Source organism: Mus caroli, chromosome 10 (assembly GCF_900094665.2).
Source record: "Mus caroli chromosome 10, CAROLI_EIJ_v1.1, whole genome shotgun sequence".
NCBI lineage: Eukaryota > Metazoa > Chordata > Mammalia > Rodentia > Muridae > Mus > Mus caroli.
In genome coordinates this window covers 20,052,330-20,073,358 of record NC_034579.1, presented here as the reverse complement: position 1 = coordinate 20,073,358, position 21,029 = coordinate 20,052,330, and the positions used below count along the sequence as shown (strand labels likewise).

Genomic DNA, 21,029 nt, shown 5'->3' with positions numbered 1-21,029 from the left:
AAAAAAAAAAAACACCAGCACAAATGACTACTAATAAAGGAATTGCTTCTTTGGGTATATTGAACTAAACAAAAGAGTTTCTTTTGAAATCAGACAATGACAATAAGCACCAGCTATTGTTTACCTACACTGTCACTACACTAAAGAAGGGTTACAGTTCTGTGCATGCAGGATAAGCCACTTGAATCTAAACAGCTGAAACCAAAATAAACTGATGCTGTTTAAGGGCTGATATTAAGCAGTCTTAGGAGCCATGAGTCATTTGTCAATCACAGACAAACTTCTTCAAACACATTAAAACAGAAAGTAAGTGAAAGGTGGTAGCTTAAGCCTCTAATCACAAGATTCAGAACACTGAAGCAGAGTAACTGCCTGGAGTTACAACCCAATATATGTTAGTCTGAGCTACAGAGAAAGACGCTGTCTCATATAAAAACCAGAAAGAGGACTGCAACCAAGGGAGAGCTTTACCAGTTTAAAATGTATCTGATAGTAAATGCTCCTGGTAGTTGCCAACATAGAAATTGGAAACTAGTGACTGGCAAGAGTATTAATAAATTGCCAAATACATGGAACTCAATTATTTTTCTTTTTATTCTTGTTACTATGTGTAAAAGTGCTTTGCTACCATGTATGTCTGTACATCATGTGCTTCCAGTTTCAGTGGAGAACAGGACTTAAGTTGTCTATGCCTGTGAGTTGCTATGGGATGCTGGTAATTGAATCCTAATCCTCTGGTAGAGCAGCTAGTGCTCTAAACTGAAGAACAAGCTCTCCAGCCTTAACTCTTGGAGTCTTGGAATTTTTTTTCTATGAAACAAAATAGTTATAAGTAGAATATGGGTTTGAGTGTTCCTCTGCTGTACAGTGCTCTGTAGTTTACTGTCTAGTGAGTCACATCTAAAACATCCTGTTGGCTTGATCAAGGGCAAACTATATAGGAATTTGGACCTTTATGGAGGGGGAGTTTTAGAAAAATACCTTGGAATCTAATAGAATGAATACACAAGACTCAGGGTGGCTGCATATTTTGCTTTAGTGTTTGTGTCTTCTAAACACATTATAAATTTGGCTTTTGTCTATGAAAACTCTGCACATCTTTGCAAACTTTACAAAAGCAAGGGACCAGCTAATTTACAAATCACAGTGGATAAAGAATGATCAACTTTAAATCATTGATTTCAACACATACCAACTTGTAAATCTGTAGGATTGTGACCATTCCCTTCTGCGACGTTCTATAAATAGCAGGTCACTCAGCAGGTGATCCTATTGTGACACTTTTTTTATTTTCCTCTAAAAGCAATTGAGTAAATGTTAGTTAATACATAAACATCATGTCTTATTTTTCTGACCTTAAGAATCATATTATTAAGTGAGCAAATCTGGGCCTTAGTTGACAGAGTCCCTTTCTTAATATCCCCCTTCCCTGAGCAAGAGACAGCCCTTGAGAGTCTCTGTGTTTAATTTATATTTACAAGAAACACATTACAAAGAGATTAAAGGACTACATATTCAAATTTGAGACTTAAAAGGTTTAGCCAATGTCAACAATGAGAACTATAGAAAGGCCAGGGGTGGGGGTGGGGGTGGGGGAGGGGTTCTTAGTTGGGGAAACCAAGCAAGAGTAACAAGCACAAAACACAGTGAAAGATGGTTAGATCCAAGTTCACCTAATTCTCTAATTAATCTAGAAATTAATTTTATATTTATTGAAAAACACAGAAGCTGGATGCATGTGATGGTCGCAGCTGAAACACAATTCATCACTTTACAGGAACAGACCTGGGCACTCAGTCTCCCCAGTGATTTTTCTGCTGGGAGTCTCTTCAATCCCCAACTAAGCCAAGAATCTACTCAGGAAACAGGTTGGTGGTTGAGGAATTCTCCCTCAAGATTTTGCCAGAGACAATGAATTTGATGGCTTTTCGAAACCAAGGATAAAAGAAAGCATAAATCAAAGGGTTCATGGCTGAGTTATAGTAAACGATCCAAACTAGGATTTCATACACATATGTGGGCGTGATGAACCCTAGGAAGGCATCAATGAAGGAGTCAATGAAGTATGGCATCCATGAAAGGAGGAAGGCAGCCACTGCGATGCCCAGGGTTTTGGCTGCTTTCCTCTCCCTCTTGGCCACCCTGTCCTTGTAGCTGTCTGATGCCCTGGCAGTCTGCTTGTTCATCTTCTCAATGTTCTGAGCCTGCTGTTTAGCAATGAGGAAAATCTTAGAGTAGACAGTCATCATCACAAGGGTGGGGATAAGAAATAATAGAAAATTGATAAAGACCCAGGTTTGATTCATTGGGATTTGACAGCCACCCACACAGGTGAGGGAACTCACTAGATCCTCCAGCCCAGCTTCACTTGCTCCTGTGTAAATGAGGGAAAACCCATAGCTGATGGAGAGGAGCCAGGAGAAGGTGATGCACTTGTGAGAAACAGATGCAGTGAACCTGGTGGGGTAGATCAGGGGGTCACTGACTGCAATGTATCTATCAACAGAGATGAAGCACAAGTGGAAGAGAGAACAATAGCAGAAAGATACATCAAAACAAGTGTGTAATTTACAGTAACTCTCCCCAAAGTACCAGCAGCCCTCCACAGACCTCACTGTGCTGAAAGGCATCACAGTCAGACCCACCAAGAAGTCAACAGAAGCCAGGGATGCCACCAGGAAGTTGGCAGGAGAGTGCAGCTGCCTGAAATGAATAATTGATGTCATCACCAGGAGGTTTCCACACACAGCCAGCGCAGCCCCAAAGCCAAAGACTGCATAGAGGATGAGGCGAGGGCCTGGGGAATATGGGCTCCTGACACAGGATCTGTTCAGGTTCTCATAACACAGCTCTGCAGATGTGGCAGAGAACAGATCTCTGCTCAGGATGCTGTCTTGGTCCCAGGAAACACCGTCGTCAGCTATAGCCATATATGCTATTCCACAGATCCTCAGAAAAATTATAAATGTGTAATTACTAATATATTTTCATTTCCTAGTTAATGTATTTCCTAATTCACAGTATACCTTCCTAATGACAAGAAGACTCTTTTAAATCTATTTTAATATTTTTATGCTTCATCTGTTTCTTCACATCTCAAAACTCCAATGTATTCTGAGATGCACATTTAAGTCTGACCTGCTCTTAGCATTTTCAGGGTTCTTTAACTAGTCTATATTAATACCCTAAGCATTCCTAACCCTCAGGAAAACCTCCCTAGTGGTGTCAAATACAGTGTGTTCCTAGAAGTGAATCCTCATGGTGTAAGGTGAGACAAAATGCCTGTCAATTAGCATGTTGTTTATGCCATGACCAAATTTTCCCCCTGCTAATTTGCTACAATGATCTTTCTCTGTAGTAGAGTTGGATGTGATAATTGGCCCAATAGAACTTTACTGAGATTTGAAGTTCTGTTCATAGAGATGGCCTTTACGTTTTGTGAGTAATGTTATCTATGACATTCCTATTCAAAGTGATCAAGATTCCTGCATGAACGTTTTCTTTTCCTAAGCATTGTTCTGTGTTAACAAAACAAGATCTAGCATCACGAGAACACCTTCCTTTCTCCAGTTTCAGCTTTAATAGTTTTGCCCTGGAAAATTGAGGGCATGGACAGCCAAATTTGCTCCTGGAATGTAACATGAAGGCTCTGTAAACAAGCAGGACTGTCTTCTGCATGGGCTCTGTGTTGTTTAAGGGAATCTCAGGAGCAATGTGCAATTTCTGCATGTCACCATTTCAAACATTTATTCATCTTCTTAGTTTCCATTTCTGTGACAATTACCCCCAAAACTACATTTATAATTTATAATATTAATATTTTGCCCATGAAATAAAACCAACATTTTCTTCTAATATTTCATATCTAAAAGAATTAATCATAATTTTGTGAGGGATATGGGTAATTAGTTAGAGTTTTTAATCATCCCATTACTCCAATGTTATTTCTTCAATAATCTATTCTTATTCAATGTCTTACATTGTAGATTTCTTTTTACTATCAATATTGCAGAAATATAGGTGTTTAGAAAATACGACATTCATGATACGTCCTTTTCTTGTGAGTGTCCCATAGCCTCAGTAATAGTGTCAGGTCTTGGGGCCTCCCCTTGAGCTGGATCCCATTTTGGGCCTGTTGCTGGACCTTCTTTTCCTCAGGCTCCTCTCCATTTCTATCCCTGCAGTTCTTTCAGACAGGAACAATTATGGGTCAACATTTTGACTGTTTGGTGGCGCATGCCTTTAATTCCAGCACTTGGGAGGCAGAGGCAGGAGGATTTCTGAGTTTGAGGCCAGCCTGGTCTACAGAGTGAGTTCCAGGACAGCCAGAGCTACACAGAGAAACCCTGTCTTGAAAAAACAACAAAAAACAAACAAACAAACAAAAAGTTTTGACTGTGGAATGGATGGCAACCCCCCTCACTTAATGTCCTGTCTTTCTGCTGGAGGTTTTCCCTCTCCCCAGTGTAGGGCATTTCATCTAATGTCCCTCTGACTGCCCTCCAAAAGACCCAGCAAGCAGCTGAAAGAATCAGATGCAGATATTTGTGCCCAACCAATGAAGAGAAACTGCTGACCACTGTGGTTGAATTAGGGGAAAACTGGAAGAAGCTGAGGAGGAGGGCAACCCTGTAGGAGGACCAGCAATCTTAATTAACCTGGACCCCCAAGATCTCTCAGACACTGGAGCACCAACCAGGCAGCATACACCAGCTGATATGAGGCCCCTAACATATACACAGCAGAAGACTGCAGGGTCTGGGTTCAGTCAGAGAAGATGCACCTAACTCTCAAGAGACTGGTGGCCCCAGGGAGATTAGAGGTCTGGTGGAGTGGAGGCCAGGGGTTGGGGATAACCTCGTGAAGACAGGGGGCTGGAAGGGGGAATAAAATCTGGAGTTTTAAATAAATAAATAGTTTTAAAACAAATAAATAAAGACATTGTGACATAAAAGATTTCAGAGATAAGGGAATAAAGATATTTTGTATTTGCAATAGACCCAAAGTAGAATAAAATGAAACTAGAGACACATGCCACTGCTCAGGGTTCACTGTACAAATAGACACACAGAAGAATTTGATGGTTAAAATCCTTGTTTCTTTTCAGAATAGATTAAATAGTCCACAGCATACTATCACAGATATTGGAGATATCTCATTTGTTTGTTGAACATAAATTATAACTGATATTTTGATACTATTAAATACATTTAAAGTTTTATATTTTGACATGTATTATCAAAATTTAAGTACATGGTAGTAAAAATGTTCGACAATAAGAGCACGTTACTGGCAGCAACCCCCCAGAATCTATGATATGTTGGTGGTGGAGCATGGCCATCGGCTCATCACATAAGCTCTGGACACGTGGCCCCTGTCAAGTATGAAGGAAGGAGTCAGATCACAGAGCAGAAGTCCTAGATATTTTCTAATAACTGATGGAGCAATTCCACATTTTAATGATCAAATTATTGAATCAGTGTCCACTACCTAAAATCACAGTATATGGATACAACATTTTGCTTGCATTATTCCTAAATTCTTACCAAAATTCCCTAAAACATACTCTTGATAAGTAACTAATAGAAGTAACCAAATTGATAAAAAAAATACAGAATAGCACATACACATACATTCACATACAAACATACACACATATACACACACACACATATATACACACACACACACACACATATATATATATATATATATATATATATATATATATATATATACATATTCTTACATATAAGAATACATACTCATATGGCCAAATACAAATCTACATATATTTACTGATTCAACAATTCAATTATTAAAAGGTAGAGTTTCTCCATGAGTTATTAGAAAATATCCAGGCCTTCTTTCCCCATGTGATCTGACTCTCTCCTACACAGTTCTCAGGCTCTTGCATGGTCTGGAGCTTATATATATGCATCTACATATATATATATATATATATATATATATATATATACATATATACATACATACACACAATAATATATTTATACATATATGCCCACATGAAAGAACACATACATACATATATAACTACACAATACACATGTATATATAAGAAAATACACATGTGCATATACAAATATACATATATATACAATACATACATATGCATACAAGTATATATACATATGTGTGCACATACAAAAATACACATAAACACATATTTTTACTTTATTTTAACTTTAATTTTTATTAATGAAAATCATTTTCCCTTACAATAATCTTGTGAAATCCCCATCAAAATCCCAACACAATTCTTCAAAGACATTGAAAGTGCATTCTCAAATTCATCTGGAAAGGCAAAAAATCCCAGTAGAGAAAACCATTCTTTTTTTTTTTTTTTTAAGAAAGGCAATTTTATTAAAAAGAAAAACAACAAAAGGGAGATGGGACCAGAGCAGAGGTTAGTCCATCCGGGCCTTCAGCGTTCTGGTGGTGATCTTGTCTTTCTCAATGATGTGGACAATGATGCCCATACCTGATACAGCATCCCAGTCCACAGCATTCAGCATGGCCTGAGAAATGGTTTCAAACAGGTGTTCTGGATCCATGTTGGGCTTCCAGAGAGATTCACATATCCCATACATTTGTTCAGAGCAGGTACCACTGACTAAGAAGTCATCGGTCACCATGGGGCAGCCAATGAGGTCCAGAGAGCAAATGAAGGGTTTGAAGATCTTCCAGGACAGAAATGACAGGCTCTGTGTAGTAGGGACCAAACCACTTCTCATACAGGAGGTTGTCCACCATGCTCATGAGGGTGTAAGGCTTGATCTGCCAACCTTCTTTCAGCTCATACAGGTTCAGTCGGAACTTGAGACACTGGCAACTGTCTGGATGTTAGTGGCAAGGCCGGCCAGGCCTATGTAGAGCCTGTCACCCATGGGAAAGATCTTCTGGATGTTTGTGGTCACCATCTGGGCCTGGATCCCGAAACGCCTGTCTGCAGTGATGGCCACACAGTTCTTTCCCTTTGTGGCCATGACAGCCCCTCCANTATAGGACATAATAGACATGATTGTGCTGGAGTGGAAGCCTGATCTCCACTGTCGAGAAAACCATTCTTAACAATAAAAGAACAGCTGGGGGGAATCACCATCCCTGACCTCAAGCTTTACTACAGAGCAATAATGATAAAAACTACATGGTATTGGCACAGAGACAGACATGTTGATCAAGGAAATAGAACTGACAACCCAGAAATAAAACGACACACTTACTGTCACTTGATCTTTAACAAAGATGCCAAAAATATACAATGGAAAAAAGAAAGCATCTTCAATAAATAGTGCTGATCGAACTGGCTGTCTGTATGTAGAAGAATGAAAATAGACCCATATTTGTCACCTTGTACAAAGATCAAGTCCAAGTGGATCAAGGGCCTCAACATAAATCTAGATACACTGAATCTAATAGAAGAGAAAATGGAAAAGAGCCTTGAACTCATTGGCACAGGGGGGAGTTTCCTAAACAGAACTCCAATGACTCATGCTCTAAGATCAACAATTGATAAATGGGACCTCATGAAACTGGAAAGCTTCTGTAAGACAAAGAACATAGTCAGTAAGACAAATCAGCAACCTACAGATTGGGAAAAAAAAAATCTTCACTGACCCCACATCCGATAGAGGGCTAATATCCAAAGTATATAAAGAACTCAAGAATCTAAACACTGAAGAAACAAACAACCCAATCAAAAATGGGTTATAAAACTAAACCAAGAATTCACAACTGAGGAATCTCAAATGGCTGAGAAGCACCTAAAGAAATGTTCAAAGTCCTTAGTGATCAGAGAAATGCAAATCAACACAACCCTGAGATTCCACCTTACACCAATCAGAATGGTTAAGATCAAAACCTCAGGTAACAACACATGTTGGAGAGGATGTGGAGAAAGAGGAAAACACCTCCATCGCTGCTGGGATTGCAAACTGGTACAACCAGTCTGGAAATCAAATCTGGAGTTTCTCAGAAAATTGGAAATAGATCTACCTGAAGACCCAGCAATACCACTCTTGGGACTATACCCAAAAGATGCGCTACTATGTCACAGGGGCACAGGTTCCACTATGTTCATAGTGGCCTTATTTGTGATAGCCAGAAGCTGGAAGCAACCTAGATGTCCCAGGACAGAAGAATGGATACAGAAAATGTGATTCATTTATACAATGGAATACTACTCAGCAATTAAGAATGAGGACATCCTGAGTTTTGCAGTCAAATGAATGGAACTAGAAAATATCATCCTGAGTCAGGTAAATCAGACCCAAAAGGACCTGCATGACTAATAAGTAGATATTAGCACACACTCCCAAAAAAGTACAAAATACCCAAGATACAGTCCACAGAATTTAAAAAGTTCAACAAGCTGAAGTGCCCAAGTAAGGACATCTCAGTCCCACTTGGGAAAGAGAAGAAAGCAGTCACAAGTGGGAAGAGAGGGAGGGACCTGGGAGGGAAAATGAAGGGGGGAATCAGGAGGGAAACCTGATCTAATATTGGGTGAGGGAAAAGACTGCAGTGCCACAGACCCTCTTGGTCCCTTGTCTGCATAGAATGGGTCTCTGGTTGCAGATGGACAAGGAGTCGGTGAATAAATGACAGACAGATGCAACACAGGAGATTGTGTAGAATCTGAATGTATTGTCACAAAGTGGACACCAGTCTTATATAATACAGAAAATAAAGGGGGTAGGATGTCACAGCAGGCAAAGTACATTGAAGTTACCTGAAACAAAATGAAGGAATGACTTCAAAAGGACTTACAGGAACCAGGTAATATTTACAGTAAAGATAAGACAGCCTTGCCTAGGGTCAGCTAATGACAGGTAAGGATTTCACACCCTAGTTGGGGGTTCTGCTCTAGCAGACCTTCTCATGAATAATGCAATACCACAACCCCCCTATTTCCTAGGCCTTGATAAATTCTTGTATGAGTGTAACTTGGCTGTTCTTTTAAGTATCTGTGGAGAATCTCCATTTGTCAGAAGAATTCACCAACTTGCTTCTAATATGCAGTGTAGCCTGCTATACCTGGCTGTAGTGAAGATTCCTGTCTCAGTGGGATTCCCTAACTATTATAAGACTGGCTATTGTCTCAAGTAAACACTCTGCAGACCAGCCCTGAGCTATTCTGGCTCTGTTCTTTGCAATGCGTCTGTCTCTACAAGAAGTAAATTTGAATGTTACTGAATAGGTAACCTTGTTACTGAATTCCTACTGAATTCAAGTTTGCTGGCTTCAAGGATTTTCGGGGACATTGGAACACTGGTGAAGGCTTAGCTATGTCAGAATTCAATCTTAAAAGGCACTTATAATAAAATAATACTAAAAGAGAGCACATGGATCCATACACCAGACTAACTCGGGGATAGGGTATGAGTATATGTTATGAGAACGCCAAGTTATGAGAACGCCAAGGTTCCAGGAGGTTGAGTTTCTCTGAAACTCTTTGTCTCGCGAGTGCTTCCAAGGCTTCTCAGCCTGTCAAGCAAACTTCACTGGAGCACTGAAGCCCTGAGGGCCAGCAGAAAGAATGGAAACAGGCAATCTCGGGAAATAGGAGGTTGGGAGAACCCTCCATAATGCACCAGAGACCAGAGAGGTGAGAGACTCTCCGGACTCAAAGGAAGGGATCTTGGATGAAATGCCCAACAATAGGGAGAGGGAACTTATAGAACCCACCTCCAGCAGGAAGACAGCATCAAGTGAGGAATGGGGTTGCCATCCCACAGTCACAACTCTGACCCATAATTGTTCCCGTCTGAAAGAATTACAGGAATGGAAATGGAGAGGAGTCTGAGGAAAAGATGGTCCAGTGACAGGCCCAAAGTGGGATTCAGCTCAAAGGGAGGCCCCAAGACCTGACACTTTTACTGAGGCTAAGGAGGGCTTACAAAAAGGGACCTATCATGACTGCCCTCCAAAAGACCCAACAAGCAGCTGAAAAAGTCAGATGCAGATATTTGCACCCAACCAATGGACAGAAGCAGCTGACCCCTGTTGTTGAATTAGGGAAGGCTGAAAGAAGCTGAGGAGAAGGGCGATCCTGTAGGAGGACCAGCAGTTTCAATTAATCTGGACCCCTGAGATCTCTCCAACACTGGACCACCAACCAGGCAGCATACACCAGCTGATAGGAGGCCCCCAACACACATACAGTACAGGACTGTCAGGTCTGTGTTCATTCAGAGATGATGTGCCTAACCCTCAAGAGACTGGAGGCCCTAGGGAATTTAGAGGTTAGGTGGGGTGGGGAGTAGGGACATCCACGTGGAGACAAGGGGTGGGGAGGAGGTGTGGGACTTAGAGCAGTCGGAGGGTTGACGGGAAGGAATACAATATGGAGTGTAAAAAAAATAACTAAAAAAATAATAATCTTGTGAAATGTATATACTCTAATTTTTTTTTTTTGAGTCAGGGTTTCTCTGTGTAGCTCTGGCTGTCCTGGAACTCACTCTGTAGACCAGGCTGGCCTCAAACTCAGAAATCTGCCTGCCTGCCTCCCAAGTGCTAGGATTAAAGGCATGTGCCACCACTCCCCAGCATACTCTAAAATTTTACTAAGCAATATGTCATCAGTGACTGGACCCCATTCTTCTTTGTGACGGGGGAATATTTGGGAGCTTCCTTCTTCCCATAGTCTCTGAGATCAGTGTGGTGCAGGCTCATGTATGACTATGATGAAATTATGCGTGAGCTGTGGCCTCTTCTGACCTAAACACACTAAAAGAGGAACATGATTTACCAGGGTGTGAGCTGTTCTAAAGCAGTCCAAAGCACAGAGTTGACAACACAACAAGATGACATGCAGTCTTTTGAAGGCTTCAGTTCACTCCACCCTGTGCTTCCAGTTCCAGAGTCCCTTTGTTTGCTACTGGGTAGCTCCATTAACAGACACTGAAACAGGGCTCATGCTAAAGCCAGCACAAGCAGAGGGGTTGCAGAGAATAATGATGCACTAGCATGTTCAGATTTATACTCAGTTTTCCAGCACACAGAAAATATTCAGAAAAGTATAATGATCAAGGATGGAACATGGTAAATTAACTTGACTAATATGGTTCCAGGAGTCTTAGTCAGGATTGCCATTGCTGTGTGTTCACAGATAAGTAGTAGGAGAAGCAGGAAGGTTGAAAAATCAGGGGCACCTCCTCTGTGCAGGAGACCAAACAAAATACTGCATTCCACCCAGAGAGCTGAGAGGGGATGTTGTTAATGTCCTGGTGACATTTTTGCTATCAGTAGAGGCAGACATGTCCCAAGTCCTGCAGAATGTTTATCCTAGAATTTTCCTCACTGGGTTCATCTGTAGTTCCCAGGTAATAGAACCCACCCTTAAGGGAGATGTCGCATGTACTTAATACCATGTGGACCTCTATGCTGTCACAACTAGAGACCACACTAGATTCTAGACCGTTTAGTTAGACAACACACTAACAGAGTTTCTCTGTAGTCCCATATTAAGCTTTATTGTGCACCATAGAACAGAAGTGATTGTTGCCTGGAAACCTTTATCCACGTTATATTGTGTTTAAATATGCTGGCAATAAATGTCCTGTCATTAGACTACCTAAACATTGTTCTAGGTTGACTAAGCTAGTCAGAACCAAGTTTTCATTCTCCACTCTTGCAGGTTCTTTTCCCTGCCTGCTATGACACCTCCAGGGACCCCCTCAGCTGTGATAAAACTCTATGACCAAGGCAGCTTTTGGAGAAAATGGTTTATTTCAGCCAACACTTCCAGGTAACAGGCCTTCACTGAGAGAAGTTAGTCAGGAACTCAAACAGGTCAGGAACCTGGAGGCAGCAGGTGATGCAGAGACCATGAAGGGATGCTAAGTACTCTCTGGCTCAGCATGGCTTGGACAGCCTGCCTTCTTTTACAACACAGGACTCCAGCACATGGTGGGGACCGCCCACCACTGGCTGGGTCCCCTGCCATTAATCACTAAGAAAATTCCTTACAACCAGGTCTTATGGAGGCATTTTCTCAAATGAGGTTTCCTCCTTACACATAGCTCTAGCTTTGGTCAAGTTGATATAATACAAGACAGCACAAAAGGCTACTGAAAGAGGAACTTCTGCTTTGCTTATATTGAACTAACTACACATTAGTGTTTCTTTTCAATGCAGACGATTACAGTAAGCATCAGCTATTCTAAAGCTTTTGTTTATCAACACTGTCACTCAAGGGAAGACACCTTACAGTTCTGTGCATGCAGGATAAGCCACTGGAATCTAAACAGCTAAAGCCAAAATAAACTGATAGTGTTTAAGGGTTGAACTGAAGAGCCATGAGCAGGGGATATTAAGGAGTCTGGGGAGCTTTTGGTCATCTGTCAGTCTCACAAGGACAGACTTCCTCAATTGTAGTAAATAGGAAATAACCCATGTGTGGTAGTTTAAGCCTATACGTAACACTCAAAAACCTGAGACAGGGGAATTGCCTGCAGTTATAACCCAATATAGGTTAGTCTGAGCTGCAGAAAAAGACTGTTTCAAATAAGAAACAGAAATGGAATTACAACTGAGGGAAGGATTTCAGCTTTAAAAATCTGACAAAAAGGACATCATACATTAATAATAAACAGTCTTCATGTTTGTTCACATGAAATTAAAAAATAATATCAAGACGTTTCTTATGTATTGACAACTTTGTGACTGCCTATTTCGCCCTTTATCTTCATGTTTTCTTCTGAACACCTTATTAACTTTGCTTTTGTGCATATCTTTGAACACTTCTATACATCTCTAAGAATGGAAAAAACAAATAAGTGAGGGATCAGCAAAATTATAAATCATAGTGAATAAACAATGATCATCTTTAAATCTTTAATTTAAACATATGACAACTTAAAAAGGTTTAGGATTGTGAGCATTCCTCTGTGTGTGTGCTCCCTCGAAAGCAGCTCACTGAAGAGATATTACAATTTGTGATACTCTTTTTATTTTCCTCTATAAACAACTGAGTAGTTGTTAATTAATACACTTTAAATGAGCAAAGCTGGGTCTCAGTTACTATATCCTTGCCCCTTTCTGAGTAAGAGATGTCTCCTGTGCACCAAACACTTCTGCAACACCCTACCCCCCAACACATACACACATACACACACAGAGAAAGAAAAGGCACAGATGGAAAGACATCAAAGAGAGTCCTTAAGAGTTGGGATAATGTTGCTGGTCTGTAGCTCTTCACAGTTGATAGCTAATGATGGGAGGAATGAAATGGACTCAGGTTTAAGTGCTGGCCACTGGAAGTTAGACCATGTACCAATGAGTATATTGCCAGCACAAATTGTACTTGGTGAATTTTTTTTAAAATATTCATTTATTTTTGGCTGGGGAAAGGCAAAGAACAGGAGGGAGGACCTGGGAGCGAGAGAAAGCAAGGGTAGTCAAGGTACATTGTGCAGCATTGTGTCCCAAAAAATCAATAAAAATATTATGGGGGAAGAAAAAGAAAAATACTACTAAGAGCTTTAAATGTTATATATTAAAACTTGAAGGAAAAAGTTTAACAAATATGACCATTAGAATTTCAGAAGGGCAGGAAAGGGGGCTACTAGCCAGGGATATAGGGAAAGTAATGGACACAAACCAGCACAAAAATCAGAAGAATGAATTAGATCCAAATCCTCAGATTTCACCAAAATGAAAAATTAATTGTACATTTTAAAAAGACATTAGATTTATGTGTTTGGGTCACTGCAGAAGCATAATTCATCACTTATCAGTAGCAGATCTGGGCATTCAATCTCCCCGGCGATTTTTCTGCTGTGAATCTCTTCAATCCCCAACTAAACCAAGAATCTACTCAGGAAACAAGTTGGTGGTTGAGGAATTCTCTTTCAAGACTTTGCCAGTGACAATGAGTTTGATGGCTTTTCGAAACCAAGGATAAAAGAAAGCATAAATCAAAGGGTTCATGGCTGAGTTATAGTAAGCGATCCAAACTAGGATTTCATACACATACGTGGGCGTGATGAACCCTAGGAAGGCATCAATGAAGGAGTCAATGAAATATGGCAGCCATGAAAGGAGGAAGGCAGCCACTGCGATGCCCAGGGTTTTGGCTGCTTTCCTCTCCCTCTTGGCCACCCTGTCCTTGTAGCTGTCTGATGCCCTGGCAGTCTGCTTGTTCATCTTCTCAATGTTCTGAGCCTGCTGTTTAGCAATGAGGAAAATCTTAGAATAGACAGTTATCATCACAAGGGTGGGGATAAGAAATAATAGGAAGTTGATGAAGACCCAGCTTTGATTCACTGCAAGTTGACAGCCACCCACACAGGTGAGGGAACTCACTAGATCCTCCAGCCCAGCTTCACTTGCTCCTGTGTAAATGAGGGAAAACCCATAGCTGATGGAGAGGAGCCAGGATAAGGTGATGCACTTGTGAGAAACAGATGCAGTGAACCTGGTGGGGTAGATCAGGGGGTCACTGACTGCAATATATCTATCAACAGAGATGAAGCACAAGTGGAAAATAGAAGAACTACAGAAAGATACATCAAAACAAGTGTGTAATTTACAGTAACTCTCCCCAAAGTACCAGCAGCCCTCCACAGATCTCACGGTGCTGAAGGGCATCACAGTCAGACCCACCAAGAAGTCAGCACAGGCCAGGGATGCCACCAGGAAGTTGGCAGGAGAGTGCAGCTGCCTGAAATGAAGAATTGATGTCATCACCAGGAGGTTTCCACACACAGCCAGTGCAGCCCCAAAGCCAAAGACTGAATAGAGGATGAGGCGAGGGCCTGGAGAGTATGGACTCCTGACACAGGATCTGTTCAGGTTCTCATAGCACAGCTCTGCAGATGTGGCAGAGAACAGATCTCTGCTCAAGATGCTGTCTTGGTCCCAGGGAAAACTGTCATCACCTGTAGCCATGTATGCTACTCCAAAGATCCTCAGAAAAAATACAGGATGTAATTCCTATTTTGATTTGAAATTTTGAAATTTTGATTTCCTGAAAGAGTTTTTCCCTATTCCACAGTAAACCTTCCTAATTCCATGAAGGCTCTTTAAGTCTGTTTTAATTTTTTTCTCTGCTTCATCTATGTTTTCACTCTTCAAAAGCAACGGTGTTTTCTGCGATGTACATTTAAATCTCACCGGTCATTATCATACTCAGTCGTATTTAACTAACCTACCTTAATGCCATAAGCACTCTTAAGCCTGAGGAAAGCCCCTTAATGAAGCCAAATACAATATATCCCTAGCTCTTAATCCCCATGGTATCAGGTTAGGTTAGAGCTTGTCAGTAAGCATGTTGTTTACACCACAGCAAAATTGTCCCCTGCCAATTTGCTAGTGCCGTTGACCTTTTGGTATAATGTAATTGCATGTATTACCTGCCCTACTGGAACTTTACCTAGAATCTGAAATTTTTTCATTTCTTAGAAATGGCCCTTACCCTTTGTGAGAAATGTTATCTATGACATTCCTATTCAAAGGGATAAAGATTCCCACATAAAAGTTTTCTTGTCAGCAACACTGATCTGTGTTAAAGAAACAAGATCTGGCATCATGAAAACACCCTCCTTTCTCCAATGTAAGCTTTAATATTTTTGCTTTGCAAAACTGAGGGCATGGACATCCAGAATTTGTTCATAGAATGAAGCAAGGGTACATTAAGACAAATTGGTGTTTCTTCTTCATCAGCTTTGTTTGATTTAAGGGAATCTCATGGGTGATGTGCAATTTCTATACATCACCATTTCAAACATTTATTCAGCCACGCCTTCGATCCCAGCACTTTGGAGGCAGAGGCTGCCAGAATTCTGAGTTTGAGGCCAGCCTGGTCTACAAAGTGAGGTCCAGGACAGCCAAGGCTACACAGAGAAACACTGTCTCGAAAAAACAAAAAACAAAAAACAAAAAAAACCAAAACAAACATTTATTCAACTTCTTAGTTTCCATTTCTGTGACATTTATCCTAAAACCTAAGGATATAATTTATAGTACTGCTATTTTGTCCAAGAAGTAAAACCAATGTTTTCTTCTAATATTTCATATCTAAATTAATTAATTATATTTTTGTGAAGGATATCAGTAACTTATTTAGTAGTTTTTAAATAGCCATATTCTCCAATATTATTTTTAAATAAGCTTTTTCAGGTCTTTTTCTACATTGTGTTTTTTTTAATTACAACATTGTTGAAATATTAATGTTTGTAGAACATAAAGACAACATTGCTGTGTATTATGACATAGAATACATAAAATTTCAGAGATAAAATGATAAAGCCATTTTGTGTTTGCAATAGGCCCAATGTAGTTTAAAATGAAACTAGAGACACACACCACTGCTCAGGATTCATCGTAGAATTAGACACATGGAAGAATTGGATGGAAAAATCTCTTCCTTATCCCTTTTCTGAATAATTTAAATTCTCCACAGCACACTAACACAGGTTTTGAGCTACCTCATTGGCTTGTTGGACATATATAGTAATTGAGGCTTTGATACTTTTGACTACATCTTAAAATTTTATATTTTGGCATGCATTATCAAAAGCTTTATTTTTTGTAGTGAAAATGTTCAACAAGCTGTCATAACTAGTTCCTTGAGTTCATATTACAACACCATATTGTAAAACAAGAAGAGCAACCCACTATATATGATGACATGTAGAATTTCTATATGGTGCCATGCAGAAATTGACCATAGACCCTGAGATATGGGCAGTAACCCCCCAGAATCTATGATATTCTGGTGGTGGAGCATGGCCATAGGCTCATCACATAAGCTCTGGACACATGGCCCCTGTCAAGTATGAAGGAAGGAGTCAGATCACAGAGTAGAAGTCCTAGATATTTTTCAAATAACGGATGGAGCAACTCCACATTTTAATAATCAAATTACTGAATCAGTGTCCACTACCTAACATCACATAACTGAATATAACATTTTGCTTGTATTATTCCTAAATTCTCACTGAAATTCCTTAAGACATAGCCCTGAAAGAAAACTAACAGAAGTCATCAAAATGAAAAAAAAAAACAAAGCAAAGCAAAACAAAACAAAACAGAAAAGCCCATACACATATACCCACATACACAAACACACACACACACATATATACACACACATATATACATACAAAAATATATACATTTATGAGCACTTACAAATGCACACACATGTATAAATACACATACATACATATGTATACACATATATGCATAAATATATGCATGCATATTCACATACAGATACATACACACATAATTATACATGTATATACATATGTGTATTCACATACAGATACATACACACATAATCACACACATATATATACATATGTGTACATACAAATATATATATATGCATATACAAATATACGCATATATACATATACCTACCCACATACACCAAGAATATATATACATAAATATGCACATACCCGTATATTCATACATACCCAGATATAGATAGATTTTAAGTCTAATTTTATTAATGAAAATCATTTTCCTTTACAATAATCTTGTAAAATGTATGTGCTACAAAATTTTTACTAAACAACTTGTTATCAGTGATGGGGCCTCGCTGTTTGTGATGGTAGGAATATCTAGGAGCAGCCCTTCTCCTGTAGTCCCTGAAATCAAGGTGGTAAAGTTTCACATCTGACTATGATGATATTAGGCATGAGCCTTGGCCTCTTCTGATCTAACCACACTCTAACATAGGAACAATCCTACCTGATTTACCAGGGTGTGGCGAAGAGTCAATGAGCTCTTCTAACTAAAGCAGTCCACAACACAGAGCAAACACTCTACAGGATTACATGTGATTTTCTGAAGGCTTAAAGTTCCCTTCTTCATGGGCTTCCCTTTCCAGAGTCCCTGTGTGTAGCTCTATTAACAGACACTGATACAGGGCTCAAGTAAGAAACCAGCACAAGCAGAGGTATTGCTAGAGGTATTGCTATTGCATATTCAGATTTATACTCAACTTTCCAGTGCATAGAAAATATTCAGAAAAGTATATTGATCAAAGGAGGAACATGGTAAAATTACTTGATAGATGTTCAATGTGTCTTAGTCAGGATTGCTATTGCTATGTGTTCACAGATAAGCAATAGGAGAAACAGAAAGGTTGAACACATAGGAGCACCTCCTCTGTGCAGGAGACCAAACAAAATATGGAATTGCACTCAGAGAACTGAGAGTGGATGTTATTAATGTCCTGGTGACATTTTGCTATCAGTAGACAGCAAATAATCCCATAATTCCCACACCATAATTCCCTCATAATGTTCTTTTTTCTCTCTCTCTTAAACATTTTATTAGATATTTTCTTAATTTACATTTCAAATGTTATCCTGTAAGGAGCCGCCTTCACATTCGCCATTACAAGATGGCGCTGATGGCACTGACACCCGTGTTCTAAGTAGTAAACAAGCAAGCTGCGCATGTGCCGGGGTAGCTTTCCACGCCATGTGCTCTGCCTTTCCCATGACGACAACTCTGGCTGATGGGCTGCAGCCAATCAGGGAGTGACACGTCCGAGGCGGAGGACAGTCCTCCATAAAAGGGAGGGGACTCCGCCATCTCTCTCTCTCTCTGGCTCTCTTCTCCACTGGCTCCTGATGGGGTAAGCAATAAAGCTTGTGCTGCAGAAGATTCCGGTTGCCCTGAGCGTGTTCTTACCAGGGGGACACAAAAGCGCGGGCAATATTATCCCCTTTCCTGGTTTCCCCTCCAAAACACACCTATCTCCTAACCCCTCCCCCTGCTTACCAACAAACTCACTCCCTCTTCCTGGTCCAGGCATTCCCCCACACTGGGCCATTGAGCCTTCACATGACCAAGGGACTCTCCTCCCATTGATGACTGACAAGGCCATCCTCTGCTACATATGCAGCTAGATCCATGGGTCCCTCCATGTGTACTCTGGTTGGTGGTTTAGTCCCTGGGAGCTCTGGGGGTATTGATTGGTTCATATTGTTGTTCCTCCTATGGGGCTGCAAACCTCTTCAGCTCCTTTGGGTCCTTTCTCTAGCTCCTTAGTTGGGGATCCTGTGCTCAGTCCAATGGTTGGCTGAGAGCATCTACCTCTGTATTTGTCAGATACTGGTAGAGCCTCTCAGGAGACAGCTATATTAGGCTCCTATCAGCAAGCACTTGTTGGCATCTACAATAGTGTCTGGGTTTGGTGACTGTATATGGGATGGATCCCCAGATGGGGCAGTCTCTGGATGGCCTTTCCTTTAGTCTCTGTTTCACACTTTGTCTCTGTAACTCCTTCCATGGGTATTTTGTTCCCCCTTCTAAAAAGGACCAAAATATCCACACTTTGGTCTTCCTTCTTCTTGCGCTTATGTGGTCTGTGAATTGTACCTTAGATATTCTGAGCTTCTGGGCTAATATCCACTGATCAATGAGTACATACCATGTGTGTTCTTTTCTGATTGGGTTAACTCATTCAGAACCTCTGGCAGAATCACCATCCCTGACCTCAAGCTGTACCAGAGAGCAATTGTGATAAAATTTTCATGGTTTTGGTACAGTGACAGGAAGTTAGATCAATAGAATAGAACTGAAGACCCAGAAATGAACCCACACACCCATGATCACTTGATATTTGACATAGAAGCTAAAACCATCCAGTGGAAAAAAAAGACAGCATTTTCAACAAATGATGCTGGTTCAACTGGCAGTTAGCATATAGAAGAATGCAAATTGACCCATTCTTACCTCCTTGTACAAAGCTCAAGTCCAAGTGGATCAAGGACCTTCACATAAAACCAGTTACACTGAAACTAATAAAAAAGAAATTGGGGAAGAGTACATGGCACAGGGGAAATTTTCCTGGACAGAACATCATTAGCTTATATTCTAAGATCAAGACTTGACAAATGGGACCTCATGAAGTTGCAAAGCTTCTGTAAGGCAAAGGACACTGTCAATAGGACAGAACAGCAACCAACAGATTGGGAAAAGATCTTTACCACCCCTACATCTGATAAAGGGCTAATATCCAATATATACAAAGATCTCAAGAAGTTAGGTTCCAGAGAACCATATAACCCTATTAAAAAATGGCATACAACTTCCTGTCTAAGCCAATGCCTTGAGCAGAACTTGGGCGAGAACTCTGCAGCTAGTCCCACAACACCCAGAACAAGCTCCACTCCCAGACACTCTAACATGCCCAGGACCACAGAATCACAGGATTCCAGGATCCCGGGAGCTTGGTCACACCAGGATCTCAGGGTCCCAGAGGCAGCCTGAGTTTTAGGAGCTCTGACACATCCAGGATCTCAGGGTTACAGGATCCCAGAATCACAGGATCACAGAGACAGCTGAATTCTGAGGAGTTCTGACACAACTAGGGTCACAGGAAGGACAGGCTTCAGTCAGATATACCAACAGCAGGCAGCACTAGAGATAATCAGATGGCAGGAGGCAAGCATAAAAACATAAGCAACAGAAACCAAGGTTACTTGGCATCATCAGAACTCAAGTCTCCCGCTATAAGAAGTCCCAGAGACACCATCACACTGGAAAAGCAAGATTCATATCAAAAATTACTTCTAATGATGATGACAGAAGACTTTAAGAAGGACATAACTAACTCCCATAAAGAAATACAGGAGAAGACAGGTAAACAGCTAAAAGCCCTTAAAGAGGAAACACAAAAATCCCTTAAAGAATTATAGGGAAACACAATCAAACAGGCAAAGAAAATGAACAAAGCCATCCAAGATCTAAAAATGGATATAGAAACAATAAAGAAATCACAACAGGAGACAACACTAGAGATAGAAAACCTAGGATCGAGATCAGCAGTCACAGATGCAAGCATCACAAACAGCATACAAGAGATAGAAGAGAGAATTTCAGGTGCAGAAGATACCAGAGAAAACATTGACACAACAGTCAAAGAAAATGCAAAAAGCTGGTGTACTGGCTATTTTTGTGTCAACTTGACACAGCTGGAGTTATCACAGAGAAAGGAGCTTCAGTTGAGGAAATGCCTCCATGAGATCCAACTG

General features: G+C 40.5%; 2 protein-coding genes and 1 pseudogene across 2 annotated transcripts; all 3 read right to left on the bottom strand.

Moving 5' to 3' along the window:
* Positions 1 to 1,793: 1,793 nt before the first annotated feature.
* Positions 1,794 to 2,952, bottom strand: LOC110303744 (trace amine-associated receptor 7f). The gene has a single exon (XM_021174948.1). The coding sequence runs from the start codon at positions 2,928 to 2,930 to the stop codon at positions 1,854 to 1,856; it is 1,077 nt and encodes a 358-aa protein (XP_021030607.1). The 5' UTR covers positions 2,931 to 2,952; the 3' UTR covers positions 1,794 to 1,853.
* A 3,479-nt stretch (positions 2,953 to 6,431) lies between these two features.
* Positions 6,432 to 7,043, bottom strand: LOC110304078 (annotated as a pseudogene).
* A 6,734-nt stretch (positions 7,044 to 13,777) lies between these two features.
* LOC110303691 (trace amine-associated receptor 7e) lies at positions 13,778 to 14,960 on the bottom strand. Its single transcript, XM_021174874.1, has one exon. The coding sequence runs from the start codon at positions 14,914 to 14,916 to the stop codon at positions 13,840 to 13,842; it is 1,077 nt and encodes a 358-aa protein (XP_021030533.1). The 5' UTR covers positions 14,917 to 14,960; the 3' UTR covers positions 13,778 to 13,839.
* Positions 14,961 to 21,029: the final 6,069 nt, after the last annotated feature.

Excerpts from the sequence above, each read along its gene's own strand:
- LOC110303744 (XM_021174948.1), bottom strand. The coding sequence starts at position 2,930 with ATGGCTATAGCTGACGACGGTGTTTCCTGGGACCAAGACAGCATCCTG.
- LOC110303691 (XM_021174874.1), bottom strand. The coding sequence starts at position 14,916 with ATGGCTACAGGTGATGACAGTTTTCCCTGGGACCAAGACAGCATCTTG.